This window comes from Ochlerotatus camptorhynchus, unplaced genomic scaffold (genome assembly GCF_037179485.1).
Source record: "Ochlerotatus camptorhynchus isolate MF236.1 unplaced genomic scaffold, CSIRO-AGI_Acam_v1.1 ptg000353l, whole genome shotgun sequence".
Lineage (NCBI taxonomy): Eukaryota > Metazoa > Arthropoda > Insecta > Diptera > Culicidae > Ochlerotatus > Ochlerotatus camptorhynchus.
Window position 1 is genome coordinate 944,556 of NW_027040841.1, and position 24,765 is coordinate 969,320.

Sequence of the window (24,765 nt, forward strand, 5' to 3'; positions counted from 1 at the left end):
TATTCGAGAATCGGAATTGTGCACCCTTAGTTTTGTTTACTAAATCACACTAAAGCTGGGTTTGGACAGGGCAAGTCAATTGATCAACTTAGTTGAATTCAATTGGCTTGAAAAGTTGAGCCTGATACAACTTTTTTCAATTCAAGTGAGTTGATCAAGTCAGTTGAATGGCATGGTTTACACGTTCAATTTGCGTTCAAGTCAGTTGAATTCAACTGACTTGATCAATTGACTTGCCCTGTCTAAACCCAGCTTAATATTGGCTCCACCGAGCAGCTCTGTAATAAGTTTTAGTGAGCTCTTAGCAAAAAAGTCGATTTTTCAATTCTCTGTAAGAAGGGTAAAAATGCAGAGATGCTTCTTCTATACTTTCAAAATTCCAGTCCATTACAGTGAGGCAATTACACCGAACTCAATTGGCAATGTTTTCGAGAATTGTCTGTGGTGTGATGTGTCAGACGTACATTCAGGATATGTCTACACACTCAATTTTGATTTCCCTATCTTGGAAATAGTTTTGCTCGGCAACACATTTTACTGAAATGCATTAAGTTGCATTCGATTGCTGATATTCAGTGAAACATTTTCCAAGACTCGGCAACCAAACGTCACTTTTGTTGAGATTTCATGGAAATAAATGATTTCCGAGGCTCGGCTGTGTAAATATCGGCAAAAATTGGCGAGTTTCGGCAAACTAAATTAAGTGTGTAGACACTGGTCGAACACATCCCTAGGCACCTCATGGCCCGTTCAGCGTTTGACGTGGTAGAGTTAGGGCACGAAAGAGGTTTCTGTTTGCCGGGTTTTGAAAATTCATAGAATTCAAAATCAAAGGATCCGGGAAAGAATCATGTCGCTTACATTTTTCAACTATAAAGTGGTTATTAGTCTACAAAGCTTAACGATTTGTATGAAGAATAAAGGTTGTATATATTTTAGATCAAAGTTCAGTTCATGTATGTTTAAATCGGAGAGTGAAAATTTCTTTTTAGAGCAAAAGTTCGCGGAATTCGATTTTTTTTTTCGAATTCCGCGAACTTTTGCTCCAAAAAGAGATTATCACTCTGCGATTTAAACATACATGAACTGAACTTTGATCTAAAATATATACAACCTTTATTCTAACTAATAGTAGACAATTTTATGATGGATTTGAGAGTAGTGAACACGATTGGCTAAATGAGCCTCTATTTTTCAACCGCCGCGTGGATATTTTTTTTTAATAATGTTTTCTCGATGTGGCGTAGTAGTTGAAACGAAGCGATTTTCGTATGAACGCTTGTATGAATACTAAAGTTTCGACTTGTGGCCCCTAGTTTCTCGTATTGAGCAGTTCCATGTCAACTGACGAATCGATTTTATGATTTCTTCTACGACTCCCATAAAATTCACATAATTGTTCAATAGGGACGATGAACCAAGTTTTTGCTAGAATTCCACCATTTTGACTCACGCCTAGTTTTCCAAAATAGGCTAATATGATTGAAATGACGCCTGAGACCAAGTTGTAGGAAACAAAGTTTGATGGAATTCTGAGAGGTAAAATTTATAATTTATTTATTTTTTCGCATTTTGGCCTGGAGCTGCTCTATATGCTACTACAATTTTTGAAACATGTGGAACAGGCCATAAAAAAAAAGGAAAAATAGCCGAATGTTTGCAAAACTGTGAATGATTCTCTGAGGCATAAAATCTCTCATCATGCCTTCGGAAGGGAAGTAAAGCCGTTGTTGCCCAGTTCATGAGTTGATGGGCCCAGGTGTGGGAGCTGACTCCAAGAACGATGAAAAAAAATATAATGCTGCAGTTTCATGCAAATCGGAGAAGCTGAAGCCTAAAATTCAATTTTTTGCTGTTTGGCATGGAACTGCTGTATTGAGACTCAATTTTCGGGAAATCCTTGCAATCAAATAAAAAATCCTAGGATTCATTATTTTCATGTAATTTAAAGTTACTAATACTTGATAAAGTTTGGTGGAATACTCATTTAATACACCAACAAAACCGAAAATAGAACACGAGTCTGGCAAGTGGTCTCCTCAAGGTCACGAGCTATAATCTCATCCCAAGACAAGTCACGGATTTCCTAATGTTAAAGTGACCAGAGTTGCGACCTATCACAATCACGATCGTCAAACAGCTGATGGTAGTAACGCTTGGTGTATTCATATCAATGTGCTTGTCGAAGCACTCTCCATGACCATCCATCAAGTTGACGAAAGAAGTAAAAAGCAACTGGTGAATGTCGTCTTCGGTGGTGATCCATTATGCTGGGTTTAGACTAGGGAAGTGAAATGATCAACTCAGTGAGTTGATCCAGTCAGTTGAATGGCATGGTTTACACGTTCAATTCGCGTTCAAGTCACTTGAATTCAGCTGACTTGATCAATTGACAGGCCTTGTCTAAACCCAGCTTTACCGATCTGGTCATTCCCAACAATCACGACACTCATCTGTGCTCGTTTTGAAACAGTTGCTGCGTTGCTTGCTTATGTGAGTGTGTTGGTGAGTGAGGCCAACAACTGAAGCTGCTTTGTTTGTAACTCACACAGTTGCGCGTGCCGAGACGAGCTTTGAATGCGTAGGCATTGTTTTCATTTTCTTCTGCCGTTTCGCATTTTATCATCATCGTACTGCAGAAGTCTTCACTATTTTCGTTGTGCTTTTCATCATCAGCAGCGAGTGTTAAGCTGGGTTTAGACTAGGCAAGTCAAATGATCAACTCAGTTGAATTCAAGTGGCTTGAAAAGTTGAGCCTGGTTCAACATTTTTCAATTCAAGTCAGTTGAATGGCATGTGGTTTACACGTTCAATTCGCGTTCAAGTCAGTTGAATTCAACTGACTTGATCATTTGACTTGTCCTGTCTAAACCCAGCTTTATGTTTTGCCTGTGAGCAGTGACCATTACTGGTGATTGTTGTTTGCCATGGCGCTACCTCTCACTCCGTGACAAGACGTTCTGTCAGCGATAGTCGGTTGATGCGCTGAGAAGTGTCGAGTGAGTGTCATGATAGTTTGCATCACTGAAAGGGACTATAATTTACAAAAAAAAAAAAAAAATGAAAATAGGCAAAGACCCACTAATTTGCCGGACACAAGCTTTTTCCGAAGGCAGTCTAAAAATCGGTCTCTTAAAGAAGGCAAAATTCCTGCTTACTGAGGAGCAATGAAATAATTGAAGTTACATAAATATTTGAAAAGTAGCAATGTTTGATTTTCCAGAGTAACAATACAAAAAAATTAAATTGAAAAGTTACTTTAGATAGGGTGGGTGAGCCCGTAGTGGAGAAACTAAGCAAATGTATTTATTAAAAAATACATAAACGATGTACATTCAATTTTTATGCGTAAAATTATAGCTTTCAATCCCTATTTTACTAGACAAATATTACATCGTAATTAAATTGTATACGTTTTTCGAAAACTTGTCCTCCATTAATAGGAACACTGTTCCAGTAGTAGTGGTTGTTGCTAACTTTGGTTTCTATAATAGTGGAACGTATTGGTTTCTTATGGGTTATAGGAACACTACAGCAACTTTATAAAATCTTAAGGCAAATCAATTGTTTTCCGCCATTTTTGGGTTAATTTGAAGTTTGAAAAATGCAAATCTGCATTATTTTAGGAGAGTTACCGATGGAAAATAACCTTATCTGGTTGTCCCTCATTATTCCGGCACAACCCCCATACCGTAACTATAGGTTCACCACTATTACTGGAACACCTACCCTAAATCAAAAGTAACAATGAAAAAAGCAATAGTTTTACCACTAAATGATCTGAAATGTTCATTGAGAAAACTATTTGGAATAGTTTTTCAATTTAATTTGACTGATGTGTAATAATCATCAAATCCAAAAATTTATAGCTCGTGGTCAATCATCGCTTGAAAAACATATAATTGAAAACCATTAAAACATAGAAATCATACGCAATATTAATACAGTATTACATTGGTAGGACTAGGCCAAAGACAAGGCAGATAGAAATTCAGAAGACCGCGAGACCAAATTTATAGCAATGTAATGGGCTATTCGGAGCACTATTAAGAAATCCCTGGAAGAACCTCGTGAAATGCTCTCTCTCTCTGAAGTGAACTTCTTCAGCAAGCCCAATCGTCTGGATAAGACCCAGATGAATCAATCGGGTATCCTATAGGATAAGAACAAAGGGCTTAAAGTAAAGTTCCAACGCAATTTTTTGACACACCAGTTTTCAATATTTCAAGAATTAGCCAGAGCTATAAAAGTATGCTTGAAAGACCTTGAATTATGTTAACGTTAAGCGCTACTAGAATATATACAGATCACTTTTGACTGAATACGTATCTCTTGCGTAAGATTCTTCGCCTATGAGTTGTGCATTACGGAATTCAGCAACGCAAAAATCACCGATGAGTTTTTCGGGTGTCGACTCAATGAAGAAAATCAAATACCCTGATACTCCCTGATTTTTCAAAAAATGAAATTACAGATACAGTGTTTACATGGGTTTGTCAACACGACCTCATCAGCTATTACTTTCCTTAGCTATGTACTACCCAACAAACAATTCTAGCTTAAGACCAGCCTATGCAGGCACAAATCAGCTGCATAAGGAAATCGTTGTCTGTATAAGCTAGTCCGCAGCCAAAATTGTTAGTTGGGTAGTGCTTTCTGGACATGTTTTAATGAAATATCACATGAACCTCTAACCCATGAAGAGTGGTTCAGTGCAATCTAAAATTGAATAAATCGTTAGATACATTTTATACAAAGCAAAAAAGAAAGAAATCGCGTGTTGCCAAAAACGAAAAGACACCGCATTTTTCTTAATTCACAAATTGTAATCGTGGAAAGCGCCAGATAATCAGTTCAATTTATGATTAATAGCGATTTGTGAAGGAAACTGCCACCATTTTGATATCAATCTACAAACAAAGCTAGCTTGGATCGCAGTAGGCTGCGTTTGAAAGCTGACGTGTTTTTATTTTTCTGCGGGTTTTTCGTCAGCGAATTAAACATTGTTTGCTTTAAATTTGTTAATTTGTGTGATGATATATAGTTTCAAGTGTTCAAAAACTTATCAATTAGTAATATATCGTGTTTTGCCTGTGTTTGCCTTGGGTGACTCGGTTGACCTTGAATCTAACCTCCAAAATCTAAGACGCAGCTTCAGTTCCATTGTTCGGTGTCGGTTTTCATTGCCTACCGGGAGCCCGGTTCTCCGAGCTCGGATGCCACACTTTCGGTGTGTAGTTTTGTTCTATTGAAATATTCGTCGCCGTGGGAGTTTGAACTCGGTCCGGTTGGGGAATTAACCCGGGAACGGGCTGATAACGTGCCTGTCACGTGTTTTGGTAGTGGTTCGGTGGCCTACGTTGCGGTGAATCAGCAAGTTTTCCGCTTGCAAAAGTGCTCGGCTACTGGTCTCTCGCCGGTGTCGGAGATTGCGAGAAATATGAAAGATGCCTCGCTGGATACACCGAGGACTGGACGGATGGTAGGTGGTGGCCGCGAAAGTTTCCTATGGAAAGCACTAGACGCAAGCCTCCTCCCAGATGACCATGGCAATGCAAGAAAAATTGTGTTCATCGAAGGAAGTATTAATTAACAAAGTGAGACCAGTCTACAATGACCATAAATGCGATTTTGTAGAGAGAGTTCTTCCATAATAACACTGCCGGCCAGTGGGGGTTAGAGGAACACACACACACAATCTACAAACAAGGCTTGCTCACCCTTAGAAGCAGTGTTTAAATTATTCACCAATGACTTGTCCCTTGTTGAACTTCGTGAAATATGCTAAGAAGTTCTTTTCGGACTGTTTCCTACACCTTACATATTAAACACTTGTCTTTAATCCCTTGTGCACAATTTGAGACCCTGCTCCAGAAGAAAATAATTCCAGATAATACGCTTAACCAAACGCTAATTCGCAGCCAGATTCTTATGATGGTGAATTGTAAAAACAGCGCTGTTACCTCCAAAATTCTGTAAGTTAATTTCATCGCAATTGCAATACTAAAACTTCAATGAAATGTTAATTTTCCGAGTTAACCAGATTTACAATAAAAACACTCAATAAAGCCACTCTATGGTTTTGAGGCAATGCTTGTCTACGTTTCTTTGAATCATTATTCGATAAAATCCACTCAAGAAAGACCACATTCCTTTATTCTCTAAGCTAATCAGGCTGTTAAGAACACAGTAAGGAACAAGAAGTAGATATATTCAGAAAAAAAAACTTCTTCTCTTAACTCTTTACCATTCTCAAAAGCACTCCAATGCGCCCAAAGGGTCTACACAATAAGGTTTAGCATCTATTATGAGACGCTCACACCCATTTGGAGGATACATTTTGAACAACTAACAAAATGCCCTTTTATTTGAGTAATTCTTGTTCAACTTGCAAAAATCATCAAGCATTTAAAATTTTAAATGAACAATCATCCTCCATCTAAATTGAGTAATTAAATTGTTTGAAACTAGTAGTTAGTCATACTTCTGTGATTAAGAAATAATTCCCTGAATTTGGATGAAATCCCCTGAGATTCCCTGATTTTCCAGGTCCTAAAATGAATTCCATTATAATCCCAGATTCTTCAGGTTTTCCAGGTAGTCGACACACTGTATTTGTTGGAAAACTAAAGATTCATTGATGGAGATGCTATCGATTGACATTTACCGGTTTTCATGAAAATCCAGGAGAACCTCATGCGTGAGATTTTTTGCAATTTAGCTCGTGAGTTTATTCGCTCAGGAGTGCTAGAGCAAGAGGAGGTGATCCGATTTAGTCCAATGTTCTGTGAATCTTTCCGATACGGTTATGGCGCTACCTTCAAAGATCTCAAGACATTAGAAGTTCTGTCACTTGAATATTTTTTTCTCATTCGAAGTTCATTTTTTTATTGTTAAAAGTACGTTTATTTGTCGATTTTTGTTTGGTTAAAATTATTTTTATAATAAATTAAACTCCGGCTTCAAAATTGAAATTCAATGCATCTATATCTACATCTATCCTATCATTACATTTTTCAATGAAGGTGATGTATATAAATAAGATCTTCAGAATTGCTGTTCTCGTATTCACAGATATCCTTTCTAATGAAGGTCATAGAAGTTATTCGCACTTGAAGGATCGCTGTCTGCCAGTTAACGCCATCAGTTTTTGCAGAAGTAATTCAAATGCACCATGTACTCTAGGGCAAGCAAAGAATTTGTGTTCAATGGTCTCTACAGCAGCCACACAATGAGTGCAATTTTCTCCGTCTGTACGTCTCATAATATTCAAAAGTCGCCGGTGTGTTAAAGCTGCTCCCGATTTCCTCTCTACTTTCTCTGCAACTCAGAAACTTATAAACAATCGAGAGTACTCAAACAGCAACATATAGAAACGAACCATGTTTGAGAGCTTCTGGAAATTTTATAGAACCAACATTTGTCGAAAGTAAGACTTCAGAACAACTCTTTGTTTCTAAAATTACTGAAATTCATTCGTCCATATCTCAGGAATGTTGAAGATCTAGCATTAAAGACCCCGGAACATTGCTCAGTATGCTCAAGACCAGACTCGGATCCAAGTACAGACGTTCATCGGGGCCTCGATATCTTGGATTTTCCTTTGAAGTCTTCTGTAATTTTCCGAAACTTCATCTCCAAGTGCATCAAATGAATGTCTAGAGAACTTTGCGTTCAGTCAATACAACTAAACAGATCGAATTGGTGCCGTTTTTAATAAAAAAAAAATTGATAAATTAATTTTTAGTTCAAGAATAGAGTCCGTTGTAAAGTCAAAACTCAAACAGGAATAATAACGGGTGTTCAATAAAAAATGAGAATTTTTTGTCACATAGCTAGTAAAAAAATTTTTTTTCAACGAATTCAGTATTTTTTATTAAAAACATAATGTTTATTCTTCCAAAAAACGACAATGAATATTGGAGAAGGGGCCCTGGTCAGCCGTACGACGCAACTTAGTCGCGATGCTCTCACAAGAGCGCTGGACGGCACTGAAATCATTCTCATTTTTTATTGAGCACCCGTTATGTCTAGAGCAAATCTTAGGAATGCATGAAAAGTTATGATAAAAACACATGCTAATTGATGTTCAACTAGCAAAGAGCGAAACACAAAAGATCGATTACCTTTTCATTCGATTTAAGTTTCGATCAAAAAAAAAAAAAAAAAGTTAGTGCATTTGCATTTGCAATTTAAAATTGATTTTCTTTTGTCTTCACCTTTGCACATCACTTGCCTTGAACATGGGTTTTGCAAACAAGCAGTGTGACAGTTCAGTAGGCAAGAACAAGAAAGAGAAACTTTAGGGCTCCAGAGACGATTATATACCTTTTCGACAAGTAATTGTCTTTCGCTATCTAGCACACATGGATGAACGGACGGTTTGTTTTCCCACTAATCTGTTTCCCTCTAACCCGCGCTTATTCGATTAAAATGGTGCAGTCTAGGGGCAGCCAGCTGTGCTCAGGATAAATATATTTGCACCGAGTATAATATAGTTACTCAATATTACTCAAAGTTGATCTTGATAGTCTAAAAATAATCACCAGCATCTTTAAAAAAAATAGTGGAAAGTAGCAACAAGCTGTGATCTGTCAGCGATAAATTATCGGGTTCTTGATTCCTATACAAATTATAAATTTTATTACTATACAACGGAAAATTTTAGCTACAGAACAGCTAAGAACAAAGGGCTTAAAGTAAAGCTCCAACGCAAATTTTTGACACACCAGTTTTTAATATTTCAAGAATTAGGCAGAACTCTAAAAGTAAGCTTGAAAGACCTTGGAAAAACTCAAAAATTCAAATCTCTTGCGTAAGATTCTGCGCCTATGAGTTGTGCATTACGAAATTGAGCAACGCAAAATTCACCGATGAGTTTTTCGGTTCAAAAATTAATTCCTTTATATTTTGACGTTCTGCATTTTTCTTAGTGTTATTTTTGCACTATTTTAGGGTGTCGACTCAATAAAGAAAACCAAATACCCTGATACTCCCTGATTTTTCAGTAATTTTCTAAATCAAAATACAGATACAGTGTCTACATGGGTTTGTCAACACGACCTCATCAGCTATTACTATCCTTAGCTATGTACTACGCAACAAACAATTCTAGCTTAAGACCAGCCTATACAGGCATAAATCAGCTGCATAAGGAAATCGTTGTCTGTATAAGCTAGTCCGCAGCCAAAATTGTTAGTTGGGTAGTGCTGTCTGGACATGTTTTAATGAAATATCACATGAAGAGTGGTTCAGTGCACTCTAAAATTGAATAAATCGTTAGATACATATAATAATAAGCAAAAAAGGAAGAAATTGCATGTTGTCAAAAACGAAAAGACACCGCATTTTTCTTAATTCACAAATTGTAATCGTGGAAAGCGCCAAGTAATCAGTTCAATTTATGATTAATAGCGATTTGTGAAGGAAACTGCCACCATTTTGATATCAATCTACAAACAAAGCTAGCTTGGATCGCAGTAGGCCGCGCTTAAAAGCTGACGTTTTATAAAGGCAAAAACTAGCTGCACAAACCCATTTTTCTCCGTCCATGCCGTTCTGAAAATAAAATTATTGATTGGGTGAACCGTGTCTTAATACCTACACGATATGCAGTAGAGCATAGATCTTATTTTGGACCTACTAAGCACAACCCGCCTTTTGCCTCTATTTTTCGAGTGGATTTTTTTTTCACTTCAGTTCAGTATCAGCAGTTCTCTACCCTACACATTGTAACATCAAATCGTTATAATCTTCCGCTGTGTAATTAGTGATTGTAGATGATACGATATTCCAAATCAAATTAATGAGGTGAAGCAAATTTTCTAATCTTAACGGAAAATTTCAATTATCGGTCCTATTATATAAGCCGAGTCGTGGCGATCATTGTGGATACTAGTCTAATTTGGTATTAATTATGTGATACCAAAATAGACCAGTGACTAGAAGTAAAGATCGACTCGACTTACATGTTAGTATTGTTTTCCTACCGGAAAATCCGGTTCGATCAAATTTGGGCATTGGGATGATGGAATGAATCACATGGGTTCACCAAATTAAAAAAAATGGAAAGAGTTTCACGCTTAATTTGTGTATTCACAATTTACAAGACGTTCTATTAGTACCTAGTAAATTTTTTATGTAATAAATTAACCGCACAAACCAATTTACTAATGCCTTTATTTTAATAAAAATATTAAAATTAAAACAAGTAAGATTTATAAGATTAAAGTCCTGAACTGGATGACAATTCCATAAAATAGATAAATTTCTTATTAAGCTTTAGTGTCTGGTATTAACTTCTTCTACCGCCGATATACTTTGGAACTAATGGATGAAGTATTGAACATCCTCGGTAGCCAAACAAAAAGCATTGCCAGTTTTTTTTCCTTTTGAGTGACTTTCATTGTGTATTCTGGGTTTTGATGTATCAGCAATCAAGATCTTCATATTGAAATTTTGATTTACTCAAAAATCAAAAGCTTTCTTACCTCTAGGGTGCAGTAGTGCGCTCCGATTAAACATCAAAAAGTTCTATAACCGTGCGGCTCTCGTATTGAAGAATCAAATTGACGATTGGCTCACAGATGGCGAGCGGGTGAAAATGGTAATGACGTTTTGATGTCTGTTAAATTGGTGTCCGGTCATTTGGCCGAATGCCGTTTGGCTGAATGGGTCGTTTGGCAGAATGGGTCGTTTGGCCGAATGGGTCGTTTGACCCAATTTCGTTTGGCCGAATACTTGAAAAGAGATTTCCAATTTTTGAACACTACTTGAACCTAAATGGCAGCCCTGTGGACTTTTTTTTTACCTTCCACAATCCTGGTTTTCTTACATTTAAATTTGATATTGTTGGTTAAATTGTATATTGTATAAAACTGAAATTTTATACTGTCGTTGAATCATTATTATAATAAAGATGAGCTATTAGTTATGTAATTAGTATTTTTAGCCACCTTTTTTTAACATAAGCAGTTCTTTGGAGTTTTGTTGTTCGACATTCGGTCAAATGGCATTCGGCTAAATGACCCATTCGGACAAATTGAATTCAGCCAAACGGTATTCGGTCAAATGACCCGGAACCGTCAAATTGCATGAAATTTTGTTTAGTAGGGGAAATGGATGTAATGTCGGCCTAAATGCCTCTAATTTGGGCCCATACATAAATTCAGCAATCGACTAAATTTTCAATAGCGACAAAAATATCAATTAGTACCGTCCCAATGACGCGTTCATCAAGATAAAATTGATAAATAGCAGATTTCTAGCGATGGGCCCAATCTTAGATCCATAGGCCAACATTGGAACCATTTCCCCTACATCATCATTTTTGTAATAGTGTGTCTTTAAAACTAAGTATCGCATGAGCCGTTTTGGCTTGACTTTCACATCCTCTTCCACTTCTGTCTTTCACACGAGAAAGCCCCACGTCTCTATTCGTTTCAAAATGATTGATTAAATCGGTGAATCGATTATTAAAAAAAAAATCGATTCACTAAGATCGATTCATGCCTCAAGATGGTCCAATGATATTTTCAACTCCGTATTTTTCTGAATAAAGAAAGCCGTACAATTCCGTATATTTGCGTAAATTTCTGAAGCACTGGCATCACTGGAGAGGAGTAATGAACGTAATAGATCTGTTACGAATTATTCTAAATCGCAAAACAAGGGCAAAGAAGAAGTAAACTTTCCGTTGTTGTTTTGTCGGTAATGAAGGAACCACGCGATGTTGGTGTTTTTCTCTCGCGGTGGCAGTGAACCTCTTTTGCAATAATAAGATTAAAGCCCATAAGAAGATGCTGTTGATGAGGATCCGAATGTGTGAAAAAATTCTACGAATAACCTTGTAATCTTAGAATGACTTGTAATATTAAGAGCACCTGTAGAGTAGGTGTACCAGCTATGGCAAGTGCACCGGTAATGGCACTATCCCATGTACGCGATGGTGCCTATATGCCTTATATTAACTCTATTTCCCATTACTGGTCTGGTTCGCCTCCCCTGTATGTTCTCGAATAAGATGTGCGTCAAGAAACAAGAAGTTCCTGCAAACATCTGTACAGGATGGTTATTTTGTATTTCCACACAACCTCACAATCACATACAACCTGGCTACAACTTAAATCTGAATCGGTGCACAACGGTCTGAAAACAACAAAATATACGTTTTTTTTTGTCTCAGTTCTACACTAACACGAAGTATTAAACACAACGGTCTGAAAACAACAAAATATACGTTTTTTTTTGTCTCAGTTCTACACTAACACGAAGTATTAAATTTTCCCGTTTGAGTTAATTACCGTGGTGGTAAAATGGCTTCAACTCCAAGTCCATCACAAAAAAGGCTTTTTTTTTTTTCATTCGCTGCCGCTGAATTTGTCACGCATGCGTGAAATTGAATAGGACGATTCGGAATAGGTCAGCAAGGGATCGCAAACAGCATCAGACAACCAGTTGTCACAACAGTCGTCCATGGAGACACATCACTCCGTTGATCTTGATGGATGGTCGGTCGATCACGCTTGCTTGACACAGAATCATATGGGAAACTAGGCACACATGCAAAACTTGAAATTTTCTTATGTGTTAATTGCCCATTGTCAAAAGACTCCTTTTCTTGCTTGATGGCATAGTTTAATTGCCGAGTTGGTCGCTGATACGGACATGTTTCGTTGATTATTAATGGGGTTTTCCAAGTGTGCAAAATTTGCGAACTTTAACGCCGTTTGAAGACCACGAAGTCAGCCGCTGGAAATTAGATTAGTACTTGTAGATTGTATCTCAACACCATTGGGCGATTAAATATTTCTCCCCCCAATTGCTAGACTCTATGCATACATCATTCGAAACCAGTTTGTACGAACAATGCAACCCATTGCTCAGAAACAATCATCGCCATTTCTCAAATTGGCCGTTTAATAACCCCCCGCAAGCAACAAAACAAGAAATGTATAATTTGCAATCGTTGCTATATTGCATTGTAATAGCTTATGTCCATAAATGCTCAACGACCCTTGCTGACTTTTCGTTCTCCCTTCATCATTCAGCCGGTCCAGGAGCGGTTCGAGCGCTTCTTCATTCATGGGATTGCACGTTGACCGACTGACGACTGGCAGACTAGACTCTCCTGCCTCCGGGGGCACATTCCACCCCATGAATTCGATATTAGTCTTTTCGATATTTATATGCACTATTATATAATAGCCGGCCCCGCCGCAGTCAGTCGACTGGCATCTCAGACTGATGCTGGTGCATCGAGAAGACGAAAGGGTACCTACACACACCTCCTATAGGTAATGGGGACAGACTTTACGCTTCATGTTTCTCAGCAGAATGACCGCGCACAGAGAGCTACAATGCACTAACAGCAGTGAGGGGAAAATCGATCATTGACTTTCTCGATCTCGGCAACGGCTCCTTTTTTTTATTGCAATTGAGAAAGATCAAATTTGCATAAACGCATGCTCGGTGGAGCCACCGCAGTGCAAGTGCAGTGCATTGCAGTGCAGAGGGTGGTATAGCATATGGATGACGAAGCGAGAAGCGGTTTGTTCGCCTTTATGGAGTCTCGAGCAAGTTGGTTCGTGATCAGCTGATTGGTAAATGTTGCAAGTGCCAGCCAGGGTTAGAGATATAACTGGCGGGTGATCGCGTATGGCGGTTAGTGACAGTTTAATTGAAGACTTTCGACACACTCACCTAAAAAGGGTGGGAAATTTCTTGCTGGATAGTATTAACTAGAAGACTCGGAGACCGATCACACATTTTGATACTTGTTTATTCTTGACCATGCATCGGACTTTTCAATAGTACGCCTAAACATACACACTTTGCAAATTCGGGGATGAATAAAGGCGTTTTAAACGTTGCAGCCTTCTTGAAAATATGGCCTAATGATGCAGATTTCAAAATTTTGGAGAAGCCCATAAGTTTTGTTGACGGGTCTGCTTCATCTCCTCCTTTGCAGAATCATCTCTGTATCGTCTTCGCCTTCTTGTATCTTCTTCACTTCTTCTGATATTTTGTTGCTTTTTGACATTCTTCTAAATTCACTCTTTGATCTATTTCGTCTTTCTTCTCTCCATACTTCTGTTTATTTCCTTCATTTCTTCATCCTTCTTTATTTCCATTGCCTTGTTTTCCGTTCCTACGTTTTCATGCCTTCTTCAATTTTTCTTCGGTGCCGCCTTCTTCATTTAGCAAATTTTCCGCTTTATTTTCCTGATCTTCTTCTTCTTTTTTCGCTTCGTTTTCCGTTCCGCCATCATCTGATGCTTTGCTTTTTTGCTTTATCTTCTTGGTTTTGTTCCTCTTCTTCAGCGTCGTTGTTCGTTCCACCTTCATCTGATACTTCGCTTCATCCAAAATCTTCTCTTCATCTTCTGCTTATTCTTCTACTTCAATGCACAATTCACGTTGTTTCTCCTTAATCTTCCATCCGCTATCCGCTTTGTGTTCTTCATTACATGACCGTACCAATTTTCTTCAGCATACACAGATAAAAATTCTGAATTTTAACATTCATTCACGTAAACTTGTATTTCATTTCATGCAACCGACCAACTTGTAAAAAATGTTGTTTACAACAATGGGATTTTGTATACACCATTTGCTACATTGCATGAAATGTCTCAGAACTTTACATGATAAATAATGTAAACTTATATGATATGTGACGCTCCATTTATGTGCATCATACTGAACAGAAATTTTCACTACTTTTTCGAACTGTGTAGTTCACCTTCATCCTGTTACATGTTACATTCTTCCTTCCTTGTTGAGTGTAAGCTTGTTATAGATATGTAAAAAAAAGTAGATTTTAATGCTAGTAGTAACTGTATTTGTTTTTACGTTGTAAAAATGAGGTGAGAAATGCTCACTACACATCTCAAAATTTAAGTGTTAAATTGATTAGTGTTGATTCAAATGTTAAGCTTTACCTAATCTTCGCATATCTATAGTAAACTATGAGCCTAATCTATCAATTACTTTAAAGAAAAATAAATTTCAACACCTGAGTGAAAAGTTATTACCAAATGAGCAGTTGGTGTGTACAACTGTGCATGCTGTCTTGTTCGTGTAGGGTACATAAAGGATCTCGCCGTTACCTTGGACTGCAGACTCACTTTCAGAATCCACAACAATGACATCATCTCCAGAGCTAATCGACAATTGGGCTTTATTTTCAAAATTACCGACGAGTTCTGTGACCCGCTATGCCTCAAGTCACTCTACTGCTCGCTTGTGCGATCGTTATTGGAGTCAAGTTTAGTTCTTTGGTGCCCTTTCCATACTAGCTGGATCACTAGAATTGAATCCGTTCAACGCAAGTTTGTGAGATATGCTCTTCGTTTCCTCAACTGGCGTGACCCAACAAACTCGCCACCGTACGAGGAGCGTTGCCGTCTCCTGGGAATCGAACCATTAGAGGTGAGACGGACGGTCGCTCAAGCTATGTTCGCTGGAAAGTTGCTTACGGGTGACATAGACTGTCCAACACTGCTGGCTCAGCTAAATATGTATGCCCCTGAGAGGCCTCTTCGTCAACACGACACATCACGAGCCAATTCCGGCAATTCAACAACTTCTTTTATATGTTCGACTTCAATGTATCAGCTGTCATGTTTCGTCATCGGTCACTTGGCCTTTTCCGTACCGTTAACCGTAATTATTTAGTTTAAGTTTTATTCATTTAGACAATAATTGTCAGTTGAATTTTTCAACATACAAATAAACAAATAAACAAAACATGCAACCTTCATTACAACTGATTTAAAGTTGAAAAAATTATCAATCAATCAAATAAAGGCTGACTAAAAGTAAATTGGTACGCTACTCGCGCGCCGCTAGCACGTCTCTAGTGTTGGAAATCGAAAATCTTTAACAGTGGTTTGTTTACACTTCTAAAGAGAGAACAACTGGGGCAAGTTTGATGAAAGAAGTCGATCGCGTTCAGAAATAACTCCAAATAGAACTCGAAGGAAGAAAAAATATTCGGAGTGGTCCGATTCCAAGCTGGCTAAAGTGCTGAAGATGCCGAAAACAACAGTTTAACGAGTGCTCAAAACCTACAAGGAATGTGGAAAGGAATCAGCAGACCTACGAAAAAACCGGAACCTGGGATCGTCAGCTGCGCAGCAAGGTGTTGGTTGAGATGCGTTAAAGCCAATCCCGGACTTTCGATCCGAGATGTGGCCAGAAGGTACAACGCCAACTTTCAAGCGGTGCGGAACATCATTGCCAGGGAAAGATACAAGTCGTACAAAGTCAGTAAACATCCGAACCGGCACATGAAGCATGCAAGGCTCTTGTGTGACCGTGTTTTGACGAAACACAAACACAGCTTTGATCGATGACGAAACATACGTCAAACTCGATATTAAGACGTGGGTAAGATTTAAGTTCGTGTTTGCCGACAAGTTCGCGAAGAAGACCATGATTTGGCAAGCGATTTGCAGTTGTGGCCTGAAAACGGAACCATTCGTCACATCCTCGACGAATGTCTGAAAAAGCGTGTATTGCCGTTGATCCGTAAGCATAGGAGCAAAGTCATCTTTTGGCCCGTTTTGGCCAGTTGCCACTACTCCAAGGTGGTTCTCGAGTGGTATGCTCCCAACAAGATGGAATTTCGACCAATCGAAAAATACTGGGCAATTTCAAAGCAGTGACTTCGACGAAGCGGCGGGGCAGTCAAGGACATCCAGCAAATGCGGGCAAAATGGAAGAAACGCGATAATTCCGTGTCCGTTTCCACTGGGTGGGCGACGACGGGCTCCATCGAGAGTAAGGTTCGAGATTTCGTTCAAACTGGAGAAATGTAGTCATCTAATGCTGTAACTTTGAAGTTTTAATAAAAGTACTGTAAAACAACCATTAATGGACTTATTAAACTTATTGAATCACGAATTACAGGTCTTGCGTACCAATTTACTTTTAATCAGCCTTTATTTACATAGTAATTGTACTTTGACTGCCATGTTCTCAATGCCTACTTTTACCATATGGGACTGATATGCGATGATAGGCAGTATATATGTGCATAGGCCTTTCTTTGATAGACTAAGGACTTTGTGTATTTGCTGCATTTGGCATCATCAACTTTTTTGATTGCCGGGCTGTGATAGCATTATTCCAATTGGAATGGACCTTCATCTACTCCCACTTCGTTAATTCCATTTTGATTAAGGGGGTATTCCCAATCTTTTGCCTTTTTTCGACCTGTTTTTCAATTATTTTTTTTCAAGGAAAATGAATAGTAATGCGCCTAACTCTTTGGGATTCTTGTTTATTGAACATTAAAGTTTACAAATAAATTTTTTTCGACATAAAAAAGACATTATTGACGTCACAAAATGGCGGCAAACAGACCCCTGTTCGCCGCAAACGCCTGGACGGGCGAAGACTTTTCTCTGGAACGGCTTCATCTGAAACAGATTTCGTGATGAAATAATAATCTGCATAAGATTCTCTGGAGCTTCCCCCGTTGGCAGCAAAAAATCTTGCAAATTAACAAAATGGCGGCCATATGAAAAAACAGGCGATTTTTAGCCCGCTTTTTTGCAGCTTTAAGGTGCTTCAAACAATGTTAAATGTTAATATTTTTGGCTGAAAGTGGGAGAAGCTCCAAAGAATTTAATAAGGAACAAAATGCGCAAAGATTCAAGTCAATATCTCTTATAGTTTCTGAGAAAAATCTTCGCCCGATAAAAAAAATGTGGTTTCGAGAAAAACGCGTTTAAAGTTTTGACTTTAGTTAAAACCATTTGGGGGTTCTTACCATTAGTCAGCTATGCCTGGACACCGAATTAGATGATCGGAAAACGGCTTGGGGGGATGAAAGTATATAGTCTAAAGTACAAAAAAACGTGAAAAAAAAAATTTGATTTTTTGAAAAAAAAGATCGGGAATACCCCCTTAAGCTTGGAGATACTTCACAAAATGGCTCAGGCTTAAGAAGCTAGTGCATCAGCCTTTTTTATTACCTTCTACCCCACAGTCTCCTGGTACCCAGTAGAGATTCTTTGTATTGTTTTTAGACAGCTGTTGAAGTAACTGAATGGATTTCCATACTTATTTTGAAGTACATCTAGTTGACTTTAAACCATTCAAAGCTGTTGCGGTATCAGAAAAGATACATATATTTGCAGGCTTATATTTTCTCGCTAAACACACAGTAGTGCATTCTAGTAGTATTTTAGTATAAACAACGGTTGGCAATCCCCTGATACAGTAAATGTGAAGAGTTTAAGAGAAGTTTTACTTAATTTAAATGTTCCATCTAGATTAGTTGACAGTGTGTTATTATGTGTTAAGGATGAACTCACTAGAGTTTTATGGCAAAACCAATTTTCTAAAGAGTTCAAAAGAGGTAAGGGAATTAAACAAAGATGTCCCCTGTCACCTCAACTTTTCAATTAATTAATACAAGATGTTCTTAAAAACGTGGCAAGATATATTCCTGAATTAGAATTGATAGATGTATATTGCTTAAAACTGCCGATAATTTTAGCATTTGCCGATGACATATTAATAATAGCAAGCAGTATAAATTAGTTAGAGAATATTCTTAAAGTACTACAAGAGGAGCTATACAAAGTAGGTCTTAAAATCAATAGGGAGAAAAGTCAAATTTTAGTTAGATACCCAAAGGACACAGCAGTACAGCCAAAGGAATTAATGCTTAATGAAACTGCTTTTAAAACTAGTGAATATATTAAGTATTTAGGAGTTTGTCTGACCAAGTTTGTTTAACCAATAGGCATAGATGTTTATAGATTAGTAGATTAGTAGTAGATTTTCGTACAAGATTTCATCCGAGCTGGGAATTAGGAAAGCTTACATATAATACAGTTTTGGCGCCAGCGTTATACGGAACTAAGGTAGCGGTATTAACAAAGAAAAACAGGGTGGTACTAGCCAACTACGAAAAAGTTATTCTAAGGAACATTTTTAATAGCTGTAAAAAACCAAGTAATATGAAAATTAATGCAAGAAAAATTTTAGCAGGAAAAACAATAAATAGACGAGTTAGGGTAGGCAGAATAAATTATTTTGGACATATCAGAAGAAGACAGATTCATCTCTCTTCTTCTGATATGTCCAAAATAACTTATTCGGCCTACCCTAACTGCAATTAGCGTATAGATTCAAATTCAACAATAAAAAAGAAGGTAGACCAAGCCTTACTTGGAGGAAATCATTAAATCAGGACTTTGATAGATATGAAGAACTAGCTAAGGACAAAGAAAAATTAAAAAAGAATGTGGAAGAAATTTATAAGAATGAGAATAGCGAAATTTCAGATGGTGTATCGACAGAGGAAGAAGATCGAGGAAAAGGAAGTTATAAACACTGGAAGAAAAGGACAGAGAATGTGTAACAAGGACTATTACAAAAAAAAAAAAAAAAAACAAAGCAAAACTAATCCTGGTTGTATCTCTTTTTCATTTGAATGCATTCCGGGTGACGAGCGAACATGATGAAGAAGATGGCTTTATCACAGAGCCCCGTCTCGGAACGAGTGTATTGTTGAACGACATGGTCTACGATTCAAGATTGGTTTCTGTGATGATAAGTATCACGATCTTCATCGAAATGTAAGTATTATTGACAATAATCATAACAATCAACTCGTATATACATTGAAATACATAAATAAAAGGGAAGGGACGGTCCAACAGGGCACCCGATTGAAGCGATTTGGACGGGAAAAGTGGGAATGCCAACTCCCCGTTGATAACATTTCGTGGATAAAGGGCGGGCTCTTCTCCCCACTTATTGGGGCATCTTCCTGTTTGGGGGCTTATCTTTTTGACCAATTGGCTGATCAAGTTAGATGCGTATAGTCGACTTTGCCTATCGATCTACCCAATCCGTTTTTGGCCCTTCATACAGCGACATGTTGAGGACAATCAGAGGTTATTAAGCATGATCAAGACAAACAGAGAAGAGAGCCCACTGCTGTCGGACTTAGTTTCCGTGCTACAATGGATGGTAAACCACTATCATGCATCATCATCACAACGGTTGGCAATCCCCATAGAAACTTAAATATTAACAGCGGGACCTGTCACACTAGCTCCCACTATATCATTTTATTTGAATCCATCAGTAAACAATACAACTGATCCTAGGCGGATTTGTGGTCCGCCTGCACCCCAGAGAGAGCAGTCTGGTTCTACCACATGAAATAATCGACTAAAATTGAACTTTGTTTCGATCCAGCTGACTGTATCTAATGAATTGTCGCATTTGTTTTAAAATGTAAAATCTTCTAGTTCGTTTGCGTCTTAGTGCACTCTTTTCAGCATCTAATTGTGCGAACTGATGTACAGGAAGAAGATTTAGTATTGCATTTACAGCTTTCGTGGGTGTGGTACTAGTACAGTGGGCTGCCAATAATCCCATCTCAGTCCCATATGGAAAAAGTAGGCATTGAGAAAATGGCAGTGAAATTTCCATGTAAATATTTTAAAAGTCATAGTAAATTAATCAATAACTTTGTCAAGTTAAAATCAGCAGCAATGCAGCTTGCATGGTTTGTTATATCAGCGGAAAAGATGGCGATTCCAAAAGCAGAACTGTAACTTAGTCTCTGGACGATTTAATTTCAGGACGGGACTGATATGCGATTACTTTGCTTGATGGGACAAACTGACTTGATGTTGTTTTCATATTTTTCATGATTGAAGTCCGTAGTATTAACACGTAATATGAAATTAGATGCTAATTGATAGTCGATAGCGTTATTATCTTAAAATTAGTGAAAATCCATATGGGACTGATATGCAGTCGTTGTAGCTTTTCTAGTTTATATATTTGCACAGTTTTCCTATGTTTTAGGCCATCAAACTAATGAGGCATATTTATTTCTGGGTCGTATTATAGCCGTATATATCCAATGAATCATTCCTGGCCTCAGTCTACATTTATTTTCGAAGGTTCATTTGCTTACCTAGGGGAAATGGATGTAATGTCGGCCTAAATGCCTCTTATTTGGGCCCATACATAAATTCAGCAATCGATTAATTTTTCAATAGTTACCAAAAATATCCATTAGTATCGTCCCAATGACACGTTCATCTAGATAAAACTGATAAATAACAGATTTTTAGCGATGGGCCCAATCTTAGATCCATAGGCCAACATTAGAGCCATTTCCCCTATAGTGCATTTGTTGCTTTACCTATGATTTGGTTTAAGTGTTGGTTTCAGTTGGGTTAATGATCGATCGTAACTCCTAGATATTTTACCACGTATGAAAGTTTTATTGATATCCTTTATATGTGAAGACCAATTATGTTTAATTTCCTTTCTTCTTGTGAATGGAATAATATGTGTTTTCTGAGGAGTTATGCTCAATCCTTCTGACTTACACCTGTTTGTTATGACATCATAAAATAACAATAAACAATCATCATTTTTTCCCCGGACAGTTATAACAATGATATCTGCTAATCCAATTACTTCAAAACCCTGTGATTCTGGTTTTGTTAGTAAATCATTACTACTGATCTCCAGATAAGGGGAAATAAAACACCGCATTGTGGGCATCATTTAACAGCATTTTCTAATAAAGATGAGCGAAATTTCACGTTTTGACAGCATTTCACTAATCCATCTAACGATCCACGTCAAATCCACGTTTCAACAATGTCTTCGGAACTATATATGTGTGATGCATTGTAAAACGCTCCTTCTACATAGAGGCATGTTGAAAGCTTCAAACGTTTTCTCTATTTTTGAAACAAGTGTATGTAAAGATGACACAGTTGGTTTTCCTGATTAAATAAGCAAACTGATGATTGCTTAAAGGAATACTTTTCAAGAATGTAAATTTAATGTAGTGATGTGTAAGTTTTTCCTTGATTTTTAGTATTACGGATGATAAACTTATTGGTCTAAACGATTTAGGAGAAGTCTTATCTCTCTTGTTAGCTTTTGGAATGAATATAACCAAACATTAGACTAACTTTAAACATTTAACCGTCCCATTGCTTTGTATTCCATAGTTTTACAACCTCAACAATAAAAATAGAATCCCATCTCTAACGAACAGTTTTTATATCACTCCAGTAAAATTTCCATATAAATCAAAAGTGTCCTCCCCCTCCGTGTCGGGGCAGCTTGCGGTGGACTCTGTTTGGTTTTATGATTCCCACCTCAAACAGAGAAAAGGCTTAACCGCAAATTAATACCGTTCCTCTTTCTCCATCCCACATCAAGCTACATAGGAAGGTACCGACAACGCACCGATAATTCTATGATGCAGTACCAGCAGCAGCATTAATTTACGATAAAAGCTACTCGTAAACTCGCTTGAGAACAAGACTCACACATACACTTGAGAAATGCCGCTCATCGCTGCATTGCTGCACTGCATCTTTTCTCACACGCCTCAAACTGGACCGCTGCTGCTGCTACTGCTGCTGTTGTGCATGATAAGCACTAAGCACTGGATGTGAAGTAAGTACTTGCAGTAGTCTAGTAGTTTTGTGGTAAACCACTTTGGGTTGGCTCGGCATGGGGATGCTAGGAGAGTAGAGGAGTGTCCTGTTCTATGATTAAGAAATTGAACGGTATACTCTCTTCCGGAGATCGTCGGATGGCAAGGGGCTGGGCCGTTGGTCGTAAATCAGAAAATGATTTACACCTCAAGTGGCCGCACGGGTTGTCTGTCATCGTCGTTGTCGTCGGAGCAGAATTTTTCCACCGGACTGATTGGAGTAGGTGACATTTTCAGAGTGACAGAGTGTGGGTTTTTAAAATTAGTTCGTTAATTTTTTGCATGGTTTGTTTTTGCGGTGGCGATCCTTGACTTTTTTTTTATCTTTCGTCCTGATTACGATAAAAGCTTTTGTGTGTATTTCTTGGAGAGGAAAGGTACTTACTGTTGTTGAACTTCGCTCCCTGCGATATAAGCATCGATAGCGGCGTAGGGCCATTTGGGCTACGTGGTGGCAGGCCGAACAGCTGATTACTGGCATTTTGTCCTACTTTGAAATAGTTTTTGTGCAATCCCATCCCGTGGTATGCTGTCCTGTGAGCGTCGGTGGTCGTAGATGGTCGTCTTTGTCTATTGACTGATGCGCCAATGTCGTTGGCCTCACCGGTGGAGCGTCTGGTCGGTCGTCGTCGTCGTCGTCGTTGTAGTCGGCCTTGAAAGCCGGAGCCGGATTTGGATGCGGCTACTTCTGGCTCCAGGTAGTGGGAGGGACTTTCCTCGAGGCAAAAATCTGAAAATAAACAGAAATGAATAAATTACTCCTGATTCAACAAGACGCTATAGTTCAGAAGATGAAATGATATAAAATTCGTGATCGTGACATTGACAATTCGCCAACATGTCCCCCGAAAGGGTATGAGTCAACAAAAACACATGTCGTTGACTTGAGCTATGCGGTTAGGCTGTGACCGTGACAATAGGCGTGAAATCAGTTAGAGTTGTATAATCATCATCGCCTTCGCTTTCGTCACCTAGTACTACCTACTGAAGTCGGACGCAGCATCTTTCATCTTTCTCTCGACACACGTCCCAACTCAAGAGTTCGGATGCACACCTAAACCGGTACAAACATCGACTAAACTTGGTCCAGCGGATAGCTTACCAAACTTGACGGAGGAAGGTGACCTTGGAATGGGTGCAAAGGAGAATTGTCCTGCCAGTGAAAAGTGTACGTACACATATGCTTGACTTCAGGCGGTGGTTGCGAACATGCGCAGCGATGCCAAAGATGAAGAAGGTGTGCAAAAGTCGCGACTTATGTGCCGTATGTCCATAACTGGATAATAAACGATATGTTTGTAAAGCACACTTGCAATGACCCATGGGAAATAACGATACGGTGTGGTGGCCGGCGTGCGAAAGTTGAAGTGTCGCCCCAACTGGTCGGTGCTGTCAAGAGCGGAGCAAATTAATTAATGCGTGGAATAAGTCGTAGCCTTTTGCTGTCAGTGACGAGTGATATCCAAATCCTTTTTTTTAGGCGAAATTCTTCTGCACAAGATTTCTTGGGCTTATTCTTGGAGATACGTTTGAGGAATTTAGTTTGATTAACACTGAAATTCATTTTGAAAATTATCACGAATTATGGTAATAACTGAACTTGGTTGATCGCAAAAAAATAATTTCCATTCAATTGTGCGATAATTTTCAATAGAATTGTTTTATTTCCCATCAAAAATAATATGTACATTATGACATGGAAAAGCATGCACATTCGATTCTTGCAGTCATTTACCTTCATTTACCTCCAACTTTTATCATCAATTTAATTCCGTAAAATAATGTTTGAAGCTACTGTGAATAACTCAAATCTGTATCTCTTATGCATGAAGAACTAGAGTGGGCAGCACTTGTTATTGGTTTCCAGTGAATGTAAACTACATTGGTTGAAAAACAATGCTGGGTTCTGTTCACTCTTGCACATAATGCATAGGAGATACAGATTTGAGTAGTTAACAAAAGCTGTAGCTAATGTCAAAACCTACAAAACCTTCATACACAGTTTTTCGGAATTCTGTTGATGAAAAAAGATAGAGGCAAATTAATGTAAATGGTTTCACGGAATGAATGTAAATGATTTTCCATGCCTGCATATAATATACATCAGAAACTCAAGAATTAACAACCTTTGAAGTGTTCTGCACCTGGCGTTGAAATTATCTGGAATTTATTCAATGTGCTGTTGGCCGCAGTTCTATGATCATTGTTCTTGAAATCATTTAGTGTTTGCACAGAACTGCCTCTCACATTTCTATAAA

The 24,765-nt window shown here is 38.2% G+C and overlaps 1 protein-coding gene across 1 annotated transcript in view; it reads right to left on the bottom strand.

Annotated features, from left to right (window-relative positions):
* dsb (debris buster) overlaps nucleotides 1–24,765 on the bottom strand; it is an 85,478-nt gene that overhangs the window by 40,320 nt on the left and 20,393 nt on the right. The window contains exon 2 of the mRNA XM_065231386.1: nucleotides 22,893–23,237. Coding sequence (XP_065087458.1) covers nucleotides 22,893–23,237 — 345 coding nt within the window. The remainder of the gene's footprint in view (nucleotides 1–22,892; nucleotides 23,238–24,765) is intronic.